The sequence below is a fragment of the Bidens hawaiensis genome, unplaced genomic scaffold, assembly GCF_021521415.1.
Source record: "Bidens hawaiensis isolate Kalapana, Puna unplaced genomic scaffold, B.hawaiensis_p1.1 tig00006636_1, whole genome shotgun sequence".
In the NCBI taxonomy this organism is placed as follows: domain Eukaryota; kingdom Viridiplantae; phylum Streptophyta; class Magnoliopsida; order Asterales; family Asteraceae; genus Bidens; species Bidens hawaiensis.
The window spans coordinates 10,150-36,710 of NW_027491450.1; the positions used below are offsets into that span (position 1 = coordinate 10,150).

Below are 26,561 nucleotides of genomic sequence, written 5' to 3' on the forward strand. Positions count from 1 at the left end.
TTATTTTGGTAGTAGTTTAAGGTAAAATACACATATTATTTATTAGGCCATGTGTAGTCGTATGTTGTGGCTGGCGTTTTAAGACGGAGGTGAAGGAGATCCATGGTTGAATTAGATGATTACAACCATAAAATGATCAACATATCGATCACATGGTTGAATCATTTATCTATGGAATATTCGCATTTAATCCCCTCAATCTTCATTAGTCTACAATTGGTCTCAAAACCTTAATATAAACATAAAAAGGTGTATAATATAATATTACGAAACACAAAATTTAATGTAGTTCTTTTTTTAAATTTTAAAGCAACTTTTTTATTTAATGAAATATTTTCTTAATTCTTATTAAAAAAATTATAAATGCAAAATAGAAAAAAATAAAGAATTGAGTAATAATTGGATAATGATTGTCGGAGAGTTTTGGGTAGAGCTTTGACTACGTCTTTTACAAAACTCTAAAAAACGACTCAACGTCGCATAATACAAAACACTCCTATGTGTAAAATTCTGACTACACCGTTTTTTACAAAACTCTAAAAACTGACTGGACGTCACATGATGTAAAACGCCTCTATATATAGAATTTTAACTGGATCTTATTAACTCTCATTGGACACATACTTCATCGTGTAGCGAGAGAATCACCCACTAGTTATATACATGCCATTATGCATTATTTATGCCAATGTGACATGTTTAAGTTACTTTTAAAGTGGGTTTGATTTAGGCAAAGATTCTTTGAATGTAAACCGGGTGACGGAGTACAAGTACAAAGACACGTAGACCCTCACACCCACCCACATATATAAACACTCGATCCAAATCCAAACCTATTTATATTCTATTCAATATTCATTCCCCTTAATATTATTATTATTATTATTCTCCACCCCCAATTTCCAAGCCCTAAACCTTCCCAATCTCAATTCCACCCAAATTAGGGTTTCAATCGACCCAATCAATGGCCACTTCCACCACCAGCAACGTCTACATCCAAGTCATCGAGGACGTCATCAACAAAGTCCGTGACGAATTCGTCAACAATGGCGGTCCTGGTGAAGGCGTTCTCAACGATCTTCAAGGAGTAAGTGTTTTTTCGTTTAATTTTGGGAGTGTAGATCTAGGTTTTGATGTGAATTGGTGATTGTGTGGATCTGTGGTTAGTTATGGGAGCTGAAGATGATGCAAGCTGGAGCGATAGTTGGACCGATTGATAGATCTGCGGTGGCGAAATCGATGGCGCCGGCGGCGAATACGGTTCATGATCTTAATGTGCCGTATGAAGGTCCGGAAGAGTATGAGACTCCTACAGCTGATTTGCTTTTTCCTCCTGTGAGTAATTGATTGCTTTTGTTTTGCTACTTGTAGCAATGTTCCAGACCGGATGCTAAGAACCGGATAGTGTTGTAACTAATTCAGTAATATACATACAATTTATTAGTAAATGTAAGTAATTATAAACAAATAATCAATAGTTATACGTATAAATTCAGTAACAATTTACAAATAGTTTAATAACACATTTGAATTATAGGATAGTTGGCAAAATCTGTTTTATACAAGCCCAAGATTCTATGCTTGAATCTTGGTAAGTAGTTTCTAAACTTAAAAGAAAAAAATAACATTTGAACCTCTTTTATGTTTTAATTGTTTCTATCTCATATCGCTTCTCTACAAAAGCTCCACCTGCATTTATCCCTATAAATACCAAAGATAGACTCCTTATAAATTTCCGGTTCAAATAGTTAAACGATGAACCAGTTAGATCCCACTGGAACAAAAGTTGTTTGGTTCTTAGGAAAGCGGTTCAGTTGTGAAACTAGACAAGTGTCCATGCCGGTTCTTGGTTTGACTAGGTCCGGTGAGAGTTAAAAAACATTGCTCTGGTTTATTAAGCGGGATGTTATGTGCAGACACCATTGCAGACTCCAATGATTCAAACACCTTTGCCTGGTCAAACACCATTACCAGGAACGGCTCCAACACCTTTACCAGGAACAATGGATAATTCATATAATATACCTACTGGAGGTACTCCTATCACTCCAAGTGATTATTCTTCCATTAATGAGAATGGAGCTTTAAATCAAGCTGGAAGGCCTAGCGCATTCATGGTAAGTGGATTTTTTTAATTTTTTTAACTGGTTATGAGAATATATCTTTGGTCACAATGCTCCATCATTTATATATTTTGTTGCTACATTGGCTTTTCACTTTGGATTTTTGAAAACCAAGTTTTGTTTGATGTATTTTTTTATTATATTTTATTTTTGTGATTGAAGTTGTAGACTTACAAATAGGTACGTAAATAAACTGAACGAATACGAATGGGATATGCTCGATTTTCGTGTTCATTCATTTAACTTCAACCAACCAAAACAGCGAAGATAATCGATTAAACAGATGGGATTTCCTTGTCCTGGTTCGTTTGTTAAGAAAATGAGCATGTTTGTGTTAATTTGTTAAGAGTATATGCGAACAGTTCACGAACGAACATAATTATGTCGGGCCAAAAAAATTAGTAATGGATATATAGACTAAATTGTCGGGCCAAAAAAATTAGTCGGGCCAAAAAAAATTAGTAAACCTAGACTAAATTGTAGGGGATCTTAAAAAAGTATATGGATATATAAGCAGACGAACTTAAACAAACGTAAACTAATGAACATAATTAACGAGTGAACATAAATGAGCGTAAATAAACAAACATAAACGAACATTCATGAACATAAACGAGCAAATGAGACATGATTATGTCGGGCCAACCAAACATATAAGCAGACGAACATAATTATGTCGGGCCAACCAAACATCACGAACGAACATCAATCTGTCGGGCCAAAAAAATTAGTAAACCTAGACTAAATTGTAGGGGATCTTAAAAAAGTAAATGGATATATAAGCAGACGAACTTAAACAAACGTAAACTAATGAACATAATTAACGAGTGAACATAAATGAGCGTAAATAAACAAACATAAATGAACATTCATGAACATAAACGAGCAAATGAGACATGTATTCATTTTTGTTCATTTATCAAATAAACGAAACAAACGAACTTCCCTCCAAAGGTTCACTGATGTTTGGTTTGGTTACAAGTCTACTTACATAATTTGATTTTCTGTACAGCAAGCACCATCTCCTTGGATGAATCAAAGGCCTCCACTTGATGTGAATGTTGGTAAGATATCTCTCAATGGTTATATTATATATATATATATATATGAATTTATATGTATTTATGTTATATTTTAACTTTGCTCAATTATACTATTGCAGCTTACGTGGAAGGCCGTGAAGATGTGGACAGAGGGGCCGCCAATCAACCAACAACTCAGGTTGCCTCAGTGATATGTTATTTATCATCATCATTGCAAAATCATCTTTTGAGTTTAAATTTCCTTAAATGTGTTTGTTTTACAAGAAAAGATCAAACAACATTTACTTAAATGCATTTACCATCGGTAAATGTATCATTAATTACACATTCTGTTTATTAAACCCTAACTTTTATTTGGTTTTTCGCGCTAAAGCCCTAGCTAATTGGTAGATCCATATATGAGGTCATAAACACTGTTACTTTTATTTAAAGCTAGCAATCTTGATTCAAATGTTTAAAATTAGAGACGATTGCAAATGTGCCATCTTATTATTATTTTTTTGTGTGTGTTTGTGAAATTAACATATTTTTCTATATGATTAGAAGTACATTTGTTTGTAAGCATATTTAATTCAAGTTACAAAATTTTGTTACAATTCTCTGATTTTGCTAATTTACGGCCTCAAAAGAAATGTTATTTTGGTTAGCTAACCAATTTATTTTGTTTACATAAATTTGATGTTTCAACTTTCAAGCCACATTTAAAACTTATAATATAACTTGCAATCATGCTAATTTTTTACTGTTGATATTGTACATCGTGAATCGGTTTTATGCTCTCTTTTGGAAGCCTGAACTAAATTGTTCACATTTGTGTTAATATATATAAAACTATTTTGTTAACATGCGCAATTATTTAACGAGGAAAAAGCTAAGATTAGAATGAAAATTTTAAGTTATAACTTAAATGTTGAATGACTAACTTGATCACATCTGTAATCTTTTATAAAACTTATTGCTATTGATTATATATAGGATTTCTTTCTTTTATCTGCTGGAAAGCGGAAGCGTGATGAGATGGCACCACCTTATCGTCCAGGTGGATATATTCCTCAGCAAGATGGAGCTGCTGATATGCTAACTGATGAACTTGAGGTTAAAACGACTTATTATTGAATGAAAGTGTTTGCTTTTTGTATAATGAAATGTTTAACTTATGCTTGGTTTCACAGGTTGGTCAGGGAAGCAATTCTCAACCTGGTCAAGGAATTAAGTTGACTTCTTTGATTCCTCAACTGGACGGGCCAATTCCTGACCCGTATGACGATGCACTTTCTACACCAAATGTAAGAATGTATTTTTTTAATGTCTTGCATCATCTATTTAATGTCACGCATCATCTATGAATGCTAGTTGCTATAGGATTGAATTTGAACTGAACAAACACGAACGGAGCATGTTTGTGTTCGTTCATTTAACATTAACCGAACAAACGACCGAGCATGAATGATTAAGCGAACATGGTTTTCTTGCTTGTGTTCGTTTATGTTTGTCCGTTAATGGTATAAACGAATGGAGCATGTCTGTGCCCGTCGTTTAACTTTAACTGAACAAACTGTCGAACACAAACAATTAAATGAACATGCTTTCTTGTTCGTGCTCATTTTTGTTTGTTAAGAACATAAACATGTCTGTTCGTAATGAAAATGAACATGTTCGTGTTTGTTTATGTTCATTTGTTAACAGTATAAACATAACTGAACATAGATGAATGACAACCGAGCTAAAACTAGTTAAAAGTAACGTGAAGAACAATTTGTTAGGCCTAAATGTTATCAAACTGACTAAGTTGTAATGGGCAATACACTTTAAATGAAGATATTGACGTATGTAAACTAACGAACTTAAACAAACATAAACGAACAAACATAAAGGAATTTGAGTGAACAAGCAGAAACAAACGCTCACGAACATAAATGAACGAACAAGACATGTGTTTGTTCGTTTAACTAAATGAACGTTCGGCTTGTTTATAGGCTTACGTCCCTATATATACGTATATATGTTTATACATGTGTGCATATATATGTGTGTGTGTGTGTGTGTGTTTTTGTAGGTATATATGTAAAATGAACTTGAAAAGCTACAATTAAAATGTTAATCATGATCCCAAAGACAGTATTATTGCACCAAAATCTTTAAGTTAATTAACGTCTACAAGTGTCAGCATTCATTTGTTACTAATTAACTACCATCTTGTAACTGAAGATTTACAACTATCAAGGAGTTGTCAGTGAAGACTACAATGTAGCGAACACACCCGCTCCACCAGGTAAAAAAAATATTGTTATTTAAACTTGAAAAATATATTTTTTTTTTAAATTTGGGTGTAATTTGTAATTTTGTGTTGTTTGAATTTTTTCAGAACTACAAGCACAAACTCCTGCTTTGATGAATCAAAATGATGTTTTAGATGATGATGAAGACGAGCCCTTGAATGAAAATGATGACGATGATGATCTTGATGACGTGGACCAAGGCGAGGAACTGAATACTCAGCATTTGGTTCTTGCTCAGTTTGATAAGGTATATACAAAATTGAAACCAAACTCAAACCAAAAACTGGATCAAGTGGATACAAAAAAACTGAAACGAATGGTTTTCAAAAACTCAAAAACTGAAATTTCGGTTTTTGGTTGGCTTTTGCCCAGAACCGATACGAGCTGACCCATGAGCACCCCTATACTTATATATAAACGAACATGAAAATACGCTATAGCTGTGAATCATCTTGGCTTATAACTGTTTTTGTTAAATTAAATTGAATGGATAGATAATTAGATTTGATATTTCTTAATGTTTTGATAAAGTAAATGCAATAATTATTATATTCGGAAGTGGTAGTTGTGAAGTTTTAAATTTGGAGCTTTCACGATATTAAGATTTTATCTCACTCGACACTTTCATTTTTTGGTATATTTGCTTGCCTACACTCTATATACACTTGTACATTCTTGTAATATTTTTTAAAAAAATTTATTTTGATTATTTTAATTGAACAGGTGACTCGAGCCAAAAGCAGGTGGAGGTGCAATCTTAAAGATGGCATTATGCATATAAACAACAAAGATGTTTTGTTCAACAAGGTTTGTCATATTTATTTCTAGTCAAACCCTGTTGACCTGCTTAACTCGGCTTATTAATCATGTTTTGCTATTTCAGGCAACCGGAGAGTTTGACTTTTGATTTGACTTGAACAATGAGAACTTTTTAAATGTGGGCGGGCCGGGCTCGGAAAAAATGTAGAGAAGTGACGGTTGTGAAAAACCGAAGTTAATTAAGGTAATTGATGTTTGAGGTGAAAGGGTTAATTACCTGATGTATATAAACATGGAGAGCTTTGTGTTTGGTCCTAGTATTAATGGGCTATACCTTTTTAGTCCTATGAAAAAACCAGATGTGTTTCATGGGACAAGTAATTACGGTTATACCCTTTTGGATTTTGGTTGACTTCTACATTGAACTGCGTTATTATTTATATCTTATCTGTTTTAGTTGTTTTGATGGTTGTGAATTTGTGATTGAAGTGGGTTACATTTGTAGTTGGATTATCTATTTTTTTTAAGAAGTTATGTAATACCGACGAGCGCGGCTATGAATTTTGGATTATTTTTTATTATAGTTTTGTAACGAGCTAAGATGTGTCTAAAGTTGACATGAAGCTAATCCAATATCGATTAAGAGTTTGATTATTCAAATGGAAGTTTAAAATTTTATATACATGGATGCTGCTCATGTGTGTGGTGCAAACGAGTCAACTTGTTCGTAAACTATGTGAGATCAGCTTGTTAAGAACTTGAGTTAAGCCGTGCTTGAGCTAAACTGAAGCTTGTTAATAAAGGAGCTATTCAAGCTTGATTAGCCTAATGCTCGTTAGTCTTAGCAAGTTTATCATTTATATGAATATGATAATATTATTTTTTTTTAAAAGTTAATTTACATATAATTAAGATAGCGAGTAACTAATAATGATAGATGAATGAAGCCTCCTGTAAAATTACTCTCAAGCTGATCTCAAATTACTCATTTATAGACAACAAACGCCTAGCTTGCTATAAATTACTCACAAGCCGGGTTCAAAATCAAATTACTCATTTATAGACAACAAACACCCAAAATCGCTTGATTTCAGGTTATCTCTGATATGCATGTCCACTCTTTAGCCTAGAAATAAGGTCAATTTGATATGATATCTTGTTCACACAAATACCTGAAATCTAGCCATAAAAAAATATTACCATCAGTTCCATGATTTCATGTTTAAAACCTTACCTAAAATCAAAAAATATATTTGCTTTTGTGGATTCTTAGCAATGGCTAAACAAGAAGATACAGTAACAACGACAACCTCGAATGCCCTAAGACCCCAAAACTCGCCCGGATCAAAGTCTCAAGCCTCCCTAAAGGGTAAGTAACATTGAAAACCATCCTTTGCCGAATATATAATATAAAAAAAAATGATATTATGCGTGGTTTCTTATATTTTTCGAAGTTTTTGTTTTCATACTTTGAACACCAAACTTTTTCTTTTAAATGTTTAATACACAATACTTTGACCTCTTTTGCAAATTTGTTGCAAATGATACTAAATTAAAGCTCATTGCATATCTCATGTTTTTTCAACATGTCCATAAATTTACTTGCTTATGTTCATAGGTGATGGAGCTTCAAGTTGGTCACCTAAATCATCCTCAAAGGCGAAACAAAACCATGACCAAAACGAGCACGGGACCAACCATCACAAGAAATCCGTGTTCATGAAGGTGAAAGAAAAGGCCCGGAAGTTAAGGAAATCGATAAGTAGGAGAAAACGACGAGAAGAGAATGATGCGAAAAGTCCTTACATTACTCCTCCAGGGAGTGCAGGCTCGTTGGATGATGACAAAGACCGGTCCGAATACTTTGGCACCCCAAGTAATAATATATTAGCGCGTCTATAGGTTATATTCTACATTTTAGAAGGATGAATTTGAGTATCGGGGTGTTCATTATTTGAATCTGATTTGAATAACTTGAAACTCGAATTGAACATAATTCGCATAACGAACTCGAATTTAAGGTTTTCCAATCCGACTTTCTAATTCGAACTTGAATTTTTATATCTTAAACCATTTCGATTCGAATAATCTGAATTCACATTATATTTGATTTTTTTAGTTTTTTTATATAGCATATGTGCTTTTGGGCTATATGTTTTAGGGATTTTTTTAAGACTTTGATTTTTTATATATATTTTTAATTTTTTTTATTCGAGCAGACCAAAATTCAAACCGTATTTGAATAAACTTATTTGAATCGGGTTTTGCAAATTTTACTCAAATTCACTTTTTAAACTTTCAAAGTAAAAAACCTGATACGAATAACCTGAAATGCGATTCGATGAACACCCCGTTAACTTATTATGCCATTTTGGGCTTTGTTTCACTCAAATGGGCATACTTTTAAATTTTTAATACATAAAACCAGTATTTTATTCAAAGATTATTATTATTATTTATTAAAGACAAAATGGAAAACAAAAAAAAAACAACAAGTGTATAGGGGCCAACCTAACGCGGTCCAGCCCGACCCATTCTGACCCGATAATTGAATTACAAATTTTTGTGTGTTTTCAGTATATGAACCTCAAGTTACCCCCAAGAAGCCCGATATAAACGTTGATTCGAAACAATCGGGCCTCACTATCTCGAACCATGAAGAAAAGCCCGAAAAGCCCGATGCTAAAAAGCCCGAAAATGGTGTTGAAGAAAATGACAAGATAAGTAGCATGCAGGATAAAGGTGCATCTATGAAGGAATACATTATGAATAAGTTTGAGCCAGGAGAAGACGAACGGGCTCTTTCGCAAGCGATTACACAAACGATAAGTCCTAAATGTGAAAAAGTGAAAGAGGCTGTGAACTCGCTTTTGGGAAATGAAGAAGCTTTCGAGTCGATAAGTAAAAGTTCATATGCGGCACTTGATACACCTTCGGGTTTATCAAGTAAAGCTAACAATCAAAAGTTGACTAATGACCTGAATATAAGCAATAGCCTAGAACCGGATATTGGTTCATCTTCGCGTACTTCTTCGAATTTGAAACCAAATTCGGGTTAGAGACTTAAGAGTTCAAGCCCAAGTGCCGGTGAGGCCTGGGATCGAGCTTCTGCAAGTGGTCAAAATGTATTTATTTTGAACATGTTGGAATGGGTCGGGTCGGGTTGACCCGGCACAATTTTTTCAAGATAATAGATTTTGATAGATTTGTTATGGGAAATGATGTGTGTTTGTGTATGTAAGAAAGTTCAATATATTAACTTTTGTAAAATATAATTGCAAAAGTTTAGCATTAATAAAATAGTTAAGCAGAAAACAAATTAAAAGTTTTTTTAGTCCAAAATACCCTTAGTTATTGAATAAAATTCTCTCCCTCTTCTCTCTCTCCTCTGAGGCTCTGATAGACATCAGAGTTAGTAACAAATAGAAATTTAAAATTAAATTTAAACGGATTGCTTACAGGTCACTTGAGATAAAGAACTTCACTGGATCAAATCGTATGACAAACTAATACGAATTTAGGATACATAAAACACCACCTAAACTTGTGATTTGATTATAAAAAACACCACCCAAGTGTATAAAACGTTCTCAAATAAAAAGAAGACAAATGGCGTCACAAGTAAATCAAGTTGATATTTTACTTAAATCCATATTAGGTATTTGGAACATCATACGGAATTGCAATTTTTTTTTTCGGTATTGGAAAACAGAAACCCTAGTGTAACAAGGGAAAAAGCGCATGAAAGTGATGAAATGATCAAACCACATGAGCGAAAATAATAGTTTATAGTTTATTCTATTTTATCTATTTGATAATAAAGACATATTGGTCATTTCACATTAATTTACGAGAACAATTTTAACATGCTAGCATTCATATTGAAATTTCTATATCATCTACCATCTACTATTAGGTCAGTATATTCGATCCAAGAAAATAAAAAAACTAAATGAATTATTACTCCTGTTCCTAAAGTTAACCGGACAAAATTAACCAAGTTAGATGGTCGGACCAAAAAAGAATGACAAATCAAACCACAAGTATCAAATTCATAGGTTTTGTAAATTAAATCCCAAAATCTAACTAAACCACATGCACCAACAATTTAATCCACTAAAAAAATTTTGATAAAAGTGACAAAGCTTATGCTGAAAATCAACACGTTTTTATTCTCTTTGCTTCTGATACACTTGGATTCGTTCCCGAAGCTGTTGTGTTCCTAAAAGGAGTTAAGCGGGTCGTGCTTAGTAACTTATATCTACTGCGAAGAACCACAAACATGTTTCCAGTGAGATCGGCTTTGTCATTCAACAGAAGGTTACATCGTAGCTTATTGTCCGCTTACCTGCGTTTCTATTGTAATTGCAATTGGAATATTGGATACTTTTTATCGAAAATTAATGATATTAAGGGGTGTTTGGAATTCCTTATTTTACCTCCTTATAACTTTTTCATAAATTAATAAGTTACAACTTTATAATTTCCGGCCTGTCCCTCATCCAATTTCTATAATTACACTAAATAACACTATATTTCTCTCTCCTTCCTGCTAAATTAAACAATATTTTTTTATACCTTTATCATTACAGTTTCCTCCATCCTCTACTCCCAACCAATTCAACAAATATTAAAAAACAAATAGGGGCAAACAAAGTTTCCCCAAATTTACAAAAAATCACTTATTTTTCTCTATCCACCCTATAATTTACACTCACAGCCTCTCAAAACACCACTCTATAATTTACAAACTCCACTCACATACTTTAGGGGATGGGTTGAGAATGCTCTAACTTATCTATACTTATCCTCTTGCATTTTTTTTAAACGACCAACAAACATAAAAAGCCTAGGTACTCCATATGGGGTGACTAAATGGCAAACGACCACAGCCAGCTGACCCAACCCAGCCGTACGAAGCCCTTAAGCGCCTCCAAATTATCTCCAGTTCCGAGGAAAACCCACCTACCCAAAGGCCCACTAATTGTAAAACCCAGATGCCCTTACAATCAAACTAGAAATCACAAAATCCCAGTCTTCCTTCATTGAGCAACCCATAACCCGGATGCTCTTGCAATTATATAAATTAATCTTTTTCCATAAATTAGAACTTATATATAACTTTTTCCACAAATTAATCTTTTTAACCATTGATTATTATTATCTTCAAAACAAACGCCACCAAAAACCAATTCAATTCAACAAATCAACGAACAACAATGAAGAAAGAAGACACCGTGAAGCTAATAAGCCAAGAAGGCTTCGAATTCGTGATCGATAAGAACGCCGCCATGGTTTCTCAAACCATCCGCAACATGCTCACATCTCCAGGTCCATTTCCCCTCTTTTTCCAAACCCTAACCCTAATTTCTCAATTCACCCATCTGAATCATCCAATCTCAAATTCACACGCTGATTAAGTACTTTTATGTATTCAATTTGAGATTTGTGAACTGTTTGCTTTTGATTTCAGGCGGATTTGCGGAAACTGAGCATCGTGAAGTCACGTTTCCGGAAATTAGTACGACTATTTTGGAGAAGATTTGCCAGTATTTTTATTGGTCGCTTCAGTATGCAAGGTTTGATTGATTTGATTTGTATGATTGTTAATTTTTCGAAATTGTGTTCAGTTTATTAAATGTTTGATAAAAAGTTTGAATTTTTAGGGCTGAAATGTTTTAATTTATGATACATTCTTTATTACAAGATTATTAATTTTTCGAAATTGTTTTCAGTTTATTAAAATGTTTGATAAAAAGTTTGAATTTTTAGGGCTGAAATGTTTTAATTTGTGATAAATGTTTTTATTACAAGTTTGGATGTTTCTGATAACTGCATAGTTTTTGGGCTGAAAGTATATATTTTTGATTTATATGAACATTATTTTTGGAAATTGTGTTCTGTTTATTAAAATGTTTGAATTTTTAGGGCAGAAATGTTTTAATTTGTGATAAAGATGTTTCTGATAGCTGCATTGTTTTTGGCCTGAAAGTAGATAGTTTGATTTAGATAAATATTAATTTTTCAAAATTGTGTTCAGCTTATTAAAATTTTTGATAAAAAAGTTATTTTTTAGGGCAGAAATGATTTAATTTGTGATAAATTTTTTGTTACAAGTTTGGATGTTTCTGATAGTTGCATAGTTTTTGGCCTGAAAGTATATATTTTTGATTAATTGATTTATATGAATATTAATTTTTCGAAATTGTGTTCAGTTTATTAAAATTTTTGATAAAAAGTTTGAATTTTTGGGGCTGAAATGTTTTAATTTATGATACATTTTTTATTACAAGTTTGGATGTTTCTGATAACTGCATAGTTTTTGGCCTGAAAGTAGATATTTTTGATTTATATGAAAATTAATTTTTTGAAATTGTGTTCAGTTTATTAAAATTTTTGATAAAAAGTTTAAATTTTTAGGGCAGAAATGATATAATTTGTGATAATTTTTTTATTACAAGTTTGGATGTTTCTGATAACTGCATAGTTTTTGGCCTGAAATAATATATTTTTGATTTATATGATAATATTTCAAAAAATTTTTTAGTTTATTAAAATTTTGGTAAAAAGTTTGCATTTTTAGGGCTGAAATGTTTTAATTTATGATAAATTTTTTATTACAAGTTTGGATGTTTCTGATAATTGCATAGTTTTTGGCCTGAAAGTAAATATTTTTGATTTATATGAATATTAATTTTTTGAAATTGTTTTCAATTTATTAAAACTTTTGATAAAAAGTTTGAATTTTTAGGGCAGAAATGATTTAATTTGTGATACATTTTTTATTACAAGTTTGGATGTTTCTGATAACTGCATAGTTTTTGGCCTGAAATAATATATTTTTGATTTACATGAATATACATTTTTCGAAATTGTTTTCAATTAATTAAATGTTTGATAAATAGTTTGAATATTTGGGGTTGAAATGTTTTAATTTATGATGTAATTTTTATTGCAAGTTTGGATGTTTCTGATAACTGCATAGTTTTTGGCCTTAAAGTATATATATTTTTGATTTATATGAATATTAATTTTTTGAAATTGTTTTCTGTTTATTAAAATTTTTGATAAAAAGTTTGAATTTTTAGGGCAGAAATGATGTAATTTATGATAATTTTTTATTACAAGTTTGAATGTTTCTGATAACTGAAATGTTTTTGGCCTGCAAATTGGGCATGTATTGATATTTTGGATTCAATTCTTAGCACATTCAACAGAATCAATAGTAAGTTTTGGGTTTTTTTTTGGAAATCGTTTTATTATTCTTTGTAAATGTTAAATAGAATCATGACTTATTGGGGGTTAGAGTAATTTTGAGCATAATGTATGAACTTAGAGTTGTTTAAAATAATTTGATGTCACTACATTGGTTTTATCTTGGTTTTAAAGCGTGAGGTGCAAAGTGAAAGTGCACTGCTTTTCATATGTGAGGCGCAATTTATTTATATTTTCTTTTATTATGTTTCTTATAGAGCATTAGTGTCATAGGGTTTTAGCATCACCTACCCTTAGTTATAAATAAGCTTCACAGAAGCGCACCTCAGGCTGCTTTTTTCGTGTGCCTTTTGTGCACCGTGTGCTTTTTGTAAACTTGAGCTCTGCTCTTTAACTTAAGAGAGTTGAGCTTGGCGTGTTTCAAGCTCTATTTCTAGGAGCTTGAGCTCAGATAGTGAGCAGTTTTTCAAGCTTGAGTTCAACTCGGGTTCAGTTACATTATAATTTGTTTTTTCTATTTTTGTAATTAGAAATTTTGTACATAACACAACGCATATTTTTTAGTTTTTTTTTCTGTAATTTTATATATGATAATGTTTTCATGTAAATATGTATTCAATAAAAAATATATAATAGCTGGCTCGTTTAGGCTTGCGAGCCTAGTCAAGCTCAATAAGTGAAGTTTGGCCTCGAGTTCTTTAAGCTCGGTTCAGTTTGAGCTTTTAGTGAGTTGATTTCGAGTAGTTGCCCAACTCGTTAACACCCCTAATATATTAATAGTCAAAACGTTTCTGTTAAACTATGGGTGTTCATTATTTGGTTCAAACTGATTAAACCGAAACCGAATAACCAAATCGCTTTTCGGTTTTACATTTTCTCAGTTCAGTTGATCAAGATAAGCCCAGTAATAAGCCCACTCTCTTTTAGTTTTATATGAATTACTGTTCACAGACAACGCGGGTTGGAAACCAAACCGAACGCCCTTACATTGTTGTTCGGTTTCGGTTCAGTCAGTTTTGAACCGAATAATGAACGCCCTTATATTGTATGATTCTCTTTTGTATGACATTTTAGATATTCTTGGTTTCTTTTTATTTAATCATGTTTTTATCATTTATTAACCTTTAAAATGGCAGTGGGAAGGAGACTGAATTCTACATCGAACCCGAACTGACACTTGAACTTATGATGGCTGCTAATTATCTGCACACCTGACCAATCTTGGTATTTACCATTTTACTCTTCTTCTAGTGACACAGGCACACACGCATCCTTAGATAGGGGTGGCAAGATGGGCCGGATAGGCACGCTGGATAACGGGTCAAAAGACTTAAAACGGGTTGGAATCCAAACTGAACGGGCCAAACCAAGTTCAGTTGGCCCACAAACACTTTTTGTTCTTTTTTTTTTCATTTTGTTATCGTTGAATTAATGCATTAACTATGATTATAGTAGCAATATAATAATAGTCGAGATTGCCATCTCTTGTTTATAATATGAGGCTTGTAAACGAACCGAACAACATTAACAGAGCATGTTTGTGTTCGTTCGTTTAACTTTTAACCAAACAAACCATCGAACACGAACAATTGAATGAGCGAGGTTTTATGCTCGTGTTCGTTGTTAAGAAAACAAACATGTTCGTGTTCATTTATATTTGTTGGTTTACAGTGTAAATGAACAGTTCGTGAACATAACTGAGCTAAAAGTAACGTGAAGAACCATGTGTGAATGGTACGTGAACTCTTCATTGTTCGGTTCATTTTCAGGCCTAATATTATCATGTGAAAACGTGTCTTGTTTTGTGTGGTTACATTTTTTTTAATCTTTAGATTAACCTTGTACTTTGTTTTTGCTTATAGTTGTTTGATCTAGGTCGTCAAAGGCTCGTGTTATCGGTCAACATGACGGTCAAAGGGTTGAATAAAACACCAGTATTTTAGTTTGGACTGTAAATACTTAATGTTGAATAAAACACCAGTATTCGTGTCTTTCTATGAATTATAAATAGCTAGTTTGTATTATAAATAGCTATTCAATGAATGAAATTTTACCAGGTACGCATATTTATTTTTATGTATGTCGAAAGCTTAATAACCTTGAGATGCATATTATTAACATTATAGAAATGTTGGATTCTCTCGTGGAGACCCAAGTTCGATCCTTTCTTACGTCACTTTTGGTGGATTAGATGATGAAAGATTTGAGCTAGCATTGCGAGACTGTTAGTTCGAATCCCGACCCCATTTGGGTTTTCGTTCAAGCATGTGTTACATCAGAGAGTTCTACTCTTGTTGTGGCATAACTGTCAAGTGACAGTCAATGATATCATTTCCCGATAGAATGTTCAAACCAAATTCTAAAGTCAGCGTGAAGCCCGGTTAAGATAACATGATATAACCAGAGTGGGGGCAACGAGGCTTTTCAAATTTAAAGAGTGTTATCGCCTAATATACAAGGAAGTCGACGTTTCAAAAAATAAAAGGTAAACTACTCGCTATCGGCCTTACATGTGACGCTGATATCGATAAAGTGATGTTTGTGAATTATAAATGAAAAGTTTAATTCCACAACTTGGAGTTGGACTAAGAGTTATGGCAATCTTTTTAACATCATGAATACTTTTTAAGACTTGGAACTCCAATAATTTTGAAAAAGAAAAATTATAATAAAATCAATCAATATCATTGGCATTGATAGAAATAAACATTTAGCAATTTTTAATAAAAGAATGGTTATCTATTTATTGGTGTTATATATCTATTGTTGTTTTAGAAACAAATTATGTATATACCTTTGAGGCTTTGAATTACCAACAAATAAAAACTTGGCTATCCGGGCTTACCCAATTGTATTTTTATTTAATATAATGGTTTGATCTTGTGATAATGTGACTATAAAAGCTTTCGATATGCATGAATATCCATCATCGATAAAATCGTTGATAACCACTAATCTATGTATGTGTTATGTACAAATTATAAATACTACTAGAGATATACTTTAGTTTCATAGGCAATTATAATCTTTTCACACATGTATTTAATATCATTTGCAAAACTCGCATTTAGTTGATAGAGCAAAAAGATGATATGTGAGAGTCAAACTCGCGTACAACAATAGTGTAAGGTACGGTCCAAAATGAATACACCATAATAGTTTTATGTATAACTTCATCGGTTGTCCCTGATCAGCAAGTGATATCTACATACCAGTAAAAACACCTTGATTGATATCGAGCACTCACAGCGAACAAGAGCCCCCTTTGTTAGTTTGATATCTACCTATTCTAATAAAGTAAAATAAATGTGGACACTTGTCATATTTTTGTTAATTCTCACAATTTTTTCCCTAAAAAACTAATATACCCTAATATATGTAATAAATCAATGATAATTCACTTTCCTTTTACACTATATTTATATAATATCTATATATTTTTATAAATATAAATATTAACATATTATTTTACTATATATTTCAAAATACTTGGTGAATTCCAAAAATCAACAACAAATCATGTTTCTCAAATGAAAATTGTTTCAGTTTTTTTGTGGAAATTAAATTTGATTTTATGGGTTAAAAGTTGGTAAATAGATTGTTTGGTACAAGTTAATTACATTTAGGTCAAAATTTGTTACGGGTCAAATGAAAATTTTGAGTATTTTTAAAAGTTTGAGAATGCAAAATAGATTTCGTCAAATTTGTTATGGGTTCAAAGTGTTAACTTTAAAATATCAAAAGTATGAAAGTTAGAATTTTAAACATGATTCAGGTTTCAAGTTTATTTTAAGGGCATTTTTTGAAATAATTAAAAGGTTCGAGATTTGACAAATTGACTATTTTTCCCTCAACTATTAAAATTTAAGAAAAGATTGCGAACACTTTCGACATGCCACCTCCATGCCTATCAATGCTTCTAACTTTTATCAAATTTAAAATATTTATGTCCACATTATTTTTTTCCTTCAATGGTTATCAGAACGTTATATAGGAAACATGTCATGCAAAACTATGCTCAAATGAAACAAAATATTCACAAAATTGAATGAGTTAATATGTTATTTTTTATGTTGTCATTATAACAAAGTCGAGAAGCCCTCTAAAACTTATTAATATCTTTTATATGGTGTAGCTCAGAAAAGCGTAGTTCTTGAAAAACATCAATTGCTACAATTTAATATCCTACTTTCCTTTGATGGGTGGTAAATTGATAAAATAAAGGTAGCGCCGGTTTTGTATGTAAGCTGAGTAGTTAGAACTACTATCATATGAGAAGTCTTATTTTCGAAATTGGTTCATAACCAAAATTCTTTCAATTATACATATATGACACCGAGAATGAATTTTTCAATAGAAAGAAGCATTCTTGGGTACGATTTTGCACGAGCATTTTTTTTATTAAGTTCATTTAAAAAAATCATTTTGCGATATAAATAAAATCACGAGCATTTGGCGCCTGAAGCTGTGGAGCTACTTACTCGTGTTCAGCGGGTCATGCATAGTAATGTTATGACTCCAAGATCAGCAAATATAGTTTTTAAAAGATTGGGTTTTGCGATTCAAAAAGGGGTAGCGGCGCAGCTTGTTACTCGCTTGCCTTCTGTTTCGATGTAATCCAATAAACAATCATATATTTAAAATTGAATTAAAAAAAAATAAAATCAATTTATGTACACATTTTATAGATACAAGTATAGATGTAACATGTTTTTTTTCATATGTGTTATGTAATTATTTGTTTTACTTATAATTTTATAATTTGAATTATCTCGTGTTTGTTGGTTTGATATACTGCTAATATTATTAAATCATTATTATAACATAATCAAATTTGGAGGAATACAATTACATAACAAAAAAATACTTGGACAATATTATTAAAACATTATGGAAACTTTTTAAAATTTGGGACACCACAATATTTGAAAAAGAAAAATAATTATCAAATCAATCAATCAAAATCATGACACTGATTGAGGACGTACACATTTTAGCTTTTCTTCATATAACATAATGATTATCTACTAATGGGGTATGAGCATGACTAAAAAATATGTGGATGGCAAATATAAGGCTGAGGGGTGTGGGGCGCTAACCTGGGCGCGTGAGCCCCTTCGCTCGCGCCCCCAGGCGCTAACCCCACACCACCGGGGCGCGAACCTGGGCGCGAACGGGGCGCGAGCGCGAGCCCCCAGGCAGGCGTGAGTGTGGTCGCGGGAGAAGAGAGAGGAAAAGCTGGTGGGCCCGCCCAAAAGAGCCGTTGAGCTCCGATTTAAAAAAAAAAAAACATTAAAAACTCCTATATAATACCCCAAAATCAACCCATTTCAACCATATCAAAACACAACTTCAATCTCCAAACTCATATATAATATCCCAAACTCCTATATAATACCCAAAAATGTCTGGAAATTGGTACCCAAACCTAGATTCAGCTTATAGTTACGACGATTTATGGTCGTCACCAGACCAATCGATGTTTTATTCGGGGCCGCAAGAAACATCCGGCTTTCAACCATCCAATATACAACCATCTCCTAACTTTGTTGTTCCAGAGACACAAGAATCACACGATGATGCTACGGGAGCAAGACGACGCGTCCACCGGAAAAAACAACTTGCAACGGACGGGCCGGGACCGGCTTCGACTCCGAGGACGAAACGGAAAACCACTCCGTGGTCATCGGATGAGAAGGAAGCCTTGTGTCGGGCTTGGATAGTCATTTCTGAGGATCGGCGTTGCGGTAATTGTTTTAACGTTTTTAAAAATGATTTTTAATAAAAAAGTTAAATAAAAAAGTTAACTGGAAATCTAATTTAATTATTCATTTTGCAGCCGACTACCAAAAAAGCAAGGTTTTTTGGACAAAGGTTAGGGAGACGTTCTATACGCTCGTTGGGAGTACAGAGCGAAACGCCGATATGATTTCGGGTCGGTGGTCCGAAATCAGAAAATTTGTCGGCTTGTTTACTAATCTTTTCAATAGGAACGCCGGTCGTATGAGACCAAGTGGCAGTGATGATTTGGCGGTTTACAATTTCACTGTCGAAGAGTGGAGGCATGAGTGTTTGCGGAGGTATGGGACGGTGAAGACGTGGGACGATTTAAAGTTGTGGGAGAGGTTGAAAAGGTGTTCCAAGTGGGTTGAGCTTGTGGCGCCGGACCATGATGCGAAAGTAGGGCCGAAACGGACTAAAACTAGTTCGTCTGGAGCGTATAGCACTTCCGCCGGGTCGGATTGCCGCGTTGGATTCGACCTAAACATTGCGGGGGAGGAAACGTCTTCACCGCCGAGGAGGCGGCCATTGGGACGGGACGCCAAGGGGAAAAAACCGGCTGAGGGGGGAGCCGTAAACATCGTCGATCTTGTTGAATCCCTCAATAAATTCAACAAAACCATGGAGGTGGTCTCTAATGACAAAAAGGAAAAAAGTCGAATGAGAGATTTGGACTTCCTTACAAGAGACTTCAGTAACCTAAATCCGGTCGATCAAATGCTGATGGAAAAGCAAAAGGAACGTATCCGAAAGAGGTTGATCGAAGAAGACCAAGCCGAAGAATAAGAATAATGTTTTTTTTAGTACTTTAATTTTTATTTTATTTTTAGATATTAATGTGTTTTTTTTAATGTGTGTTTTTTTTTAATAATTTATGAGTTTTTTTAATAATACGTTTTTTGAATATATTTATAAAAAAATAAAAAAAAAATCCGCTGGAGCCCCTGCTGGAGCCCCTCCACACCAGGGCCAGGGGCTCCAGCACCCACCTTATCCAGTTTCTCTCTCTGCCACACGTCACAATATTATTGGCTGGAGCCCCCACTCGCGCCCCCGTTAGAGCCCCCCACACCCCTCAGCCTAAGGTCGGATTGTAGTTTTCTTTTTTTATGTCTTAGTCAGATTTCATACATCATTTAACTAACGTATCTATAATAAAGGTTTCTACGTTTTATTTGTAAACATAGATTGTTTTTTTGTTCTAACCTTATTAACTTTTCTTTTTCTTCTTTTAGTTTAAATAATATAAGAGGCGTATTGAGGTAAAATTGTCATTTTTCACCCTGAACATAAGGCCCGGTCCTAAACAACCACAAACACCACCGTCGGCGTCACCATCGCAATCTTTTTCTCTCCACCAGATGTTTCTATACAAAAACACTTGTCAATATCACTTTAGGCAAATGGGCTATGCAATACACTATTTGTATAATGAAACCATTATAAATAAACTTGTTAATTCATTAGCATGCATCGATATCTTTTCACCACCTATATTAAAATGGTAACTCGCAACTTTATGTTTTCAATTTTCATTTAATTAATTATGATATTGCTATAAACATTATTTTGTGCTTTACACATACCATATTTCTCCTTACAGCATTATTCCCAACAGCACGCGAGGGAATCCCACTAGTTACGATCAAATCATCGAATCCCAACAACACGTGAGGGAATCTCACTAGTAACGATCAAATCATCGAATCGGTAAAGTAGATATCCAAACAGACATTCATAAAGATTATACTATTTTAGAATAACCTGATCTCGTATGCTTGCTTATTTATAAAGATTTAACTATTTAAGATGCATGCCATTTAATGGGCCCATCCATATGTTCATTTGGTAGTGACCGACTGACCCCACATTTCGGGCTTATCCATTTCACCAAGTTTATTAATATACACAATACCCACACATTATATTAAGAAGAAAACATCTTATAGTCGCTATATATACACATATTATATGATTCTTATGAATAATATGCACACACAATCCATAGAGGATGATTCTTGTAGGAAATATGTCGTCTCTGAGATTCTAAGTGACCAACACGAGTATACAAAATGGGACATGTGTAAAAATAAATTTCCAATTTTGTGGTCCAATTAAACATAAGCAGACTAATTGTTAAAATACTATGCATTTTTATCGAAAATATTTGACTAATTAAACATAAACAGACTAATTGCTAAATTACTAGGTCCTTTTCATAATTTTTTTGCTTAGTTAAACATAAATAGACTAATTTGTAAATTACTATGCTTTTTTTTTAAGATCTTTTTGACCCAATTTAACTTGTTGATGTTTTTAAAAATGGTCCAGGATGCTGTCCAGGCTGACACTGGTATCAATCCCGCAACTTTTTTAAAAATAACACGATACTATTAAGAACGTTTTTTGAAAAATGTTATATAATAGCGCATCATATAACACAAAATAATCACACGATACTGAAACTTGTTAGAATATAAAACATATATTTGCACACTACATCGCTGCCCATAAAAGGAAACACACGCCATTATATTTTTGAATCTTGCTTTGTACATTTCACACGTCTTTAACCTTTTGTATTTAATCCGGCCTCTACATTCTGAAATCGTAGGTTTAAAAAATATACAAGATATTTGAGTTTAAATCCTGAAATAACATGGGGAACTTTACAATTATACATAGTAAAAAAAAAAAGTTTATTGAATTTTGAGTGGGGATGTTCATGATCAATATTAATGAGCAAGAATATGAAGAAAAAAAGTGTATCGAGTATTTATTATTTTTCTAAGAAAAAGAATCAATTTGCCATAAATGCAAACAAATTTCTAATATAAAAGAGGAAGTGTTTGTTTTATAAATAGACATTAATTAAATACTATGCTTATATATATATTTTTTTGAAAAATAAACTTCATTCAACAAAACAAACCACATGCCAGTCCTTAAATCAAAAACCGCATGAAAAACCAAAAATTACAACAATATAAGAGGGGAATCGTACCAATCCTTCCATTCTATATATTTGAATTTAGATCTATTTCTAATCCAAAAAAAACGAACTAGCTGTAATCTTCGCGATAACATCTACCACTTTAACTTTCTTCCTTTGAAAAAGCATCTCATTTCTGGCAATCCAAATACACTATAAAGTCGTTAACACAATCCCGTGAACCGTCCTCGTCTCATGTTTCTACAACTTCAACCCTTTTGTTAATGAGAGTAAATCTCTAACCTCAAACGCATAGAGAGGAGGTAACCCACACCAGCTCGCAATCGATCCCACACCTCCAATGCAAAAATACAAGCAATAAATAAATGGGCCGATGATTTTGTATAATCGCCACACAACGGGCAATTTATATCTTGTAAAATCATACCTCTCTTCGTCAATTCCGCCCTGGTTGGGAGTCTATCTAATTCCGCTCGCCATGCCAAGACATTGCACTTCAAAGGGATCCATCCATTCCATCTCATTTTATAAAAATCGCTATAATTCTGATCTGAAATAAAGAGTTGTTTAACCACATATACCGTAAAATTAGCTGGGCCACCACCTACCCATTTCCACGAATCCACTCCCTGAGTCCAACCGTAATCATGGATTTGCTCCAAAAGCCCAAAAAGTTCTCCAATCTCCTCAGGTGTCGTCGGTTCTCTTTTCCAATTCCATTTCAAATTTTTAACGGTGCTTCCAAGGGTGATTCTGCTTTCAACCATACAATCTTTATATTTTTCTAATCTAAATAGATTAGGGCATGATTCTCGAAGAGGCGTTTCCCCAATCCACAAATCGCACCAGAACCTTATAAACTTGCCATCTCCAACTGAACCATAGTAAAGAGAATTCAGCTTCCTACCATCTGAAATACATCTTTCTCCCACCTTTACAATCTCTTTCCAACATCCAGAAGAATTGGAGGCAAGAGGAAGCGACGACCAATTGTTTTTACTCCTGTGACATTCTACAATGACTCGCTTCCACAAACTGTTTGCTTCTTTCTTGAATCTCCAATGCCATTTAAGAAGCAAGGCTTCGTTAATTTCTTTAAGACGGCTAATTCCCAAACCACCCACCTTTTTAGGTCTCGCAACTCTATCCCACGCAACCCAATTAATTTTTTTGTCTTCACTCGTGCCACCCCAAAGAAACCTCCTCATAATACCTTCCAATTTATTAATCACAGTCACGGGAGCTTTAAAAAGCGAGAAATAATATATGGGCAGATTTTCCAACACTGATCTAATAAGTGTAACCCTCCCCCCGATAGACAACAGTTTGGATTTCCAAGATGCTAGACGTGTCTCCATCACATTAATCACCGGCAACCAATTGGTGATGCGATTCATGTTCGCACCCACTTTTATACCGAGATAATTAAAAGGAAAAGTACCTCTTCTACATCCCAACACGCCAAGCATATTTTCCACCTCGGTGTCAGTCGTCCCTACACCAAAAAGGTTAGATTTATGAAGATTGATTCGCAACCCCGAGCATAAGTAAAAGACTCGAAGAATTCTAGCAGTCTTTTCCAAGTTTTCTCTCGACCATTCCCCCAAGATAAGCGTGTCATCTACATAAAATAAATGAGTAATATCTTGTTCATTCTCCGAAAGTTGCACTCCCGAGAGCTCACCAATCGACTTTGCTTTTTTTAGGACCCACGAAAGTGCTTCCATGACAATCAAGAAGAGAAACGGGGAAATCGGGCCTCCTTGTCGGAGGCCTTTCTCACAGTTGAACTCAAAAGTCGGTGAACCATTTACTAGAACCGCCGATCGAGCCGACTCCAAAATCCCTCTAATCCATAGAACCCACCGATCCGGAAAACCCATTTGCAACATTATGGATAACATAAAGTTCCAATCACATTATCATATGCTTTCTCAAAGTCGATCTTCAATAAAAATGCCTTTTTGTTTTTATTCTTAAACCATTCCAAAAGCTCGTTCACAATCTAAGGCCCATCCAAAATGAAACGGTCATCTAAAAACGCCGATTGATTCTCTGAGATCACAAACCCCAAAACCTTTTTGAGACGATTAGCAAGGACCTTAGAGATCACTTTACTAATAATCCCTATAAGGGTAATAGGTCTATAATCTTTGAGACCAAAGGGGTGCAAACTTTAGGAATCAAAGTTATAAAAGCCGACCCACAACCAATACTAATCAAACCTGCCTCATGAAAGTCGGAAAAAATATTATAGAAGTCATCCTCAAATAAACTCCAAAATCTCTTCACGAACTTGAAATTAAAACCATCCGGCCCCGGGGCCTTGTCTGCCCCACAATCAAAAACAGCATCCTTAATCTCTTTTCTAGAAAATGGCTCGATCAGACTCTCCTTATACTCCATCGGCACCTTATTAATATCATCACATTCCAAAGGCGGTCGCACTTTAAACTTTTCTTTGAAATGATCTCTAAAAAACTTTAATACATGTTTCTTAACTAGTGGCGGTTTAGAAACCCACTCCCCATCAATCTCCAAGCCAGGAATTGCATTCCTAGCCTTTCTCCCATTAACCATATTGTGAAAGTAAGCTGAGTTGTCATCTCCAAAAGAAGCCCATCTAACTCGAGACTTTTGCTTCATATCTTTACATCTAAAAATTTCAGTCTCTTCGATACTTTTTGTACATTCCATCCACACTCACAATTCCTCCTCTAATAAATCTTTCTCTTCCATACGCAACTCAAGATTTTCCTTTTTCGCTTGAAGAATCACCATTTCTTCCTTTTCCTTAGCATAACATTCTTTCGACCATTTCCTAAGCCTGTCTCTCAGCCTCTTGAATTTTTTTAAAAGAACCACATCCGGAGGACCATCACAAGTATACCCGTCCAAAGCCTTACTAACAACCTCTTCACAATCAGGCCTACCCAGCCAAGAATTGAACCAACGAAAAGGTTTCGGACCAAAATTATTATCAACTAAAGAAAGAACCAAAGGCGAATGATCCGACCATTCTCTAGGAAGGGCTCTTAAACAGGCATTTGGCCATTTGTTGAAAATCCCAAAGCAAACAAACACCCTGTCTATTTTACTTAATTTGCAACCTTCCCTGCTAGCCAAGTATGTATATTTCATACCTTTCATGTTGTACTCCCTGAGTTCTGCTTCAAAAATAAAATCATTAAAATTCATGGCCCCCAACGGATCAAACAAAGTATTTTTCCTGTCTTCGAGAAAGCGAACTGAATTAAAATCCATCAAAACAACCCACCACCCCTGCCCCGATTGAATCACCTGAATAATCTCCTGCCATAGAACCCTTTTAACTGTATTATTTTGAGGGGCACATGGAACACTTTTGAGTTGAGAGTTACATTAGATCCAAAATCTCATTATATCCTATTTGGAGAGTAGGATATTAGCATTCCAAACCACACAATTATGAGTTCTTATAGACCCCTTTTTAAAGGTTTCAAAACTATTTTAGGATGAAAACATGAATTATTATTATCATTGAAGTTTGAAAGTTGATATATATATATTAGTAAAATTAATACGTAAACAAGTTGTTTGTGTATACCAAATGAAATTAGTTGATTTACACGAATAATTAACTATGTAGGAGTCGTTAAATAACGTGAATGATTTACACGAAATAATTAACTATGTTGGAGCTGGCCAAACCCCTGTTCTGATTGATCACACTAATTCTTATGAGTGTATGTTATTTATACAACTTTCTATGCATTCATCATTACCTTTTATCTCTCATTCACTCCCAGCCACTTTAAAAATATATTAAAAAATTATACAATATAAACAGTGTAAACTCAATTTTAACTTTCTCACATAACATTTTCTCCTCTCTACTCACAATCACTCATTATCATACCATATAACAAATTTAACTTTCCCACATAACATTTGTTCTTTTCTCTACTTACAATCACTCAAAACCATACCATATAATTTACAAAACCCGATACCATATAATTTACAAAACTCTCATTGAGTTTTGTAAATTATATGGCATTGTTACGAATAATTGTGAGTAGAGGGGATAAACTATTAAATAGGAAAGTTAAATTTGAATTTACTCTGCTCACATCATATATTTTTTTATTATTTTTTTAAAGTCCTTGTGAGCGGATGAGGAAAAAATTTTAATGATAAAGATATAAAGAAAGAACTATTTGATTGAAAATGATATAAAATATAGTGATTTTTAGTGTAATTGTATAAATATATATGGATATGTGGTAGAGAATGAGCTAGTAAAACCCCTATATTTGGGTGATCACTATTCATCCCCTGTCCATTATTTTAATATGGTTATGAGTGAATTAACAGTATTTTGAATTAGGGACGAGTTCGCCAGTATCGAAAATCTCGATCCCGAAAA

General features: G+C 33.6%; 3 protein-coding genes across 3 annotated transcripts; 2 read left to right on the forward strand and 1 right to left on the reverse strand.

Annotated features, from left to right (window-relative positions):
* Window positions 1–903: 903 nt before the first annotated feature.
* Window positions 904–6,673, forward strand: LOC143633281 (transcription initiation factor IIA large subunit-like). Its single transcript, XM_077101612.1, has 11 exons — window positions 904–1,087; window positions 1,168–1,335; window positions 1,917–2,117; window positions 3,136–3,187; window positions 3,286–3,344; window positions 4,142–4,261; window positions 4,339–4,452; window positions 5,375–5,438; window positions 5,532–5,692; window positions 6,169–6,252; window positions 6,329–6,673. Exons 1-11 carry the CDS (start codon window positions 965–967, stop codon window positions 6,350–6,352), a joined length of 1,170 nt encoding a protein of 389 aa, XP_076957727.1. The 5' UTR covers window positions 904–964; the 3' UTR covers window positions 6,353–6,673.
* Window positions 6,674–11,409: 4,736 nt separating this feature from the next.
* LOC143633258 (uncharacterized) lies at window positions 11,410–15,340 on the forward strand. Its single transcript, XM_077101596.1, has 4 exons — window positions 11,410–11,535; window positions 11,678–11,783; window positions 14,556–14,643; window positions 15,295–15,340. The coding sequence occupies exons 1-3, from the start codon at window positions 11,424–11,426 to the stop codon at window positions 14,632–14,634; spliced, it is 297 nt and encodes a 98-aa protein (XP_076957711.1). The 5' UTR covers window positions 11,410–11,423; the 3' UTR covers window positions 14,635–14,643; window positions 15,295–15,340.
* An 8,818-nt stretch (window positions 15,341–24,158) lies between these two features.
* On the reverse strand, window positions 24,159–24,799 carry LOC143633271 (uncharacterized). Its single transcript, XM_077101605.1, has 2 exons — window positions 24,379–24,799; window positions 24,159–24,280 (listed from the first exon to the last, which is right to left on the reverse strand). The coding sequence occupies exons 1-2, from the start codon at window positions 24,797–24,799 to the stop codon at window positions 24,159–24,161; spliced, it is 543 nt and encodes a 180-aa protein (XP_076957720.1).
* Window positions 24,800–26,561: the final 1,762 nt, after the last annotated feature.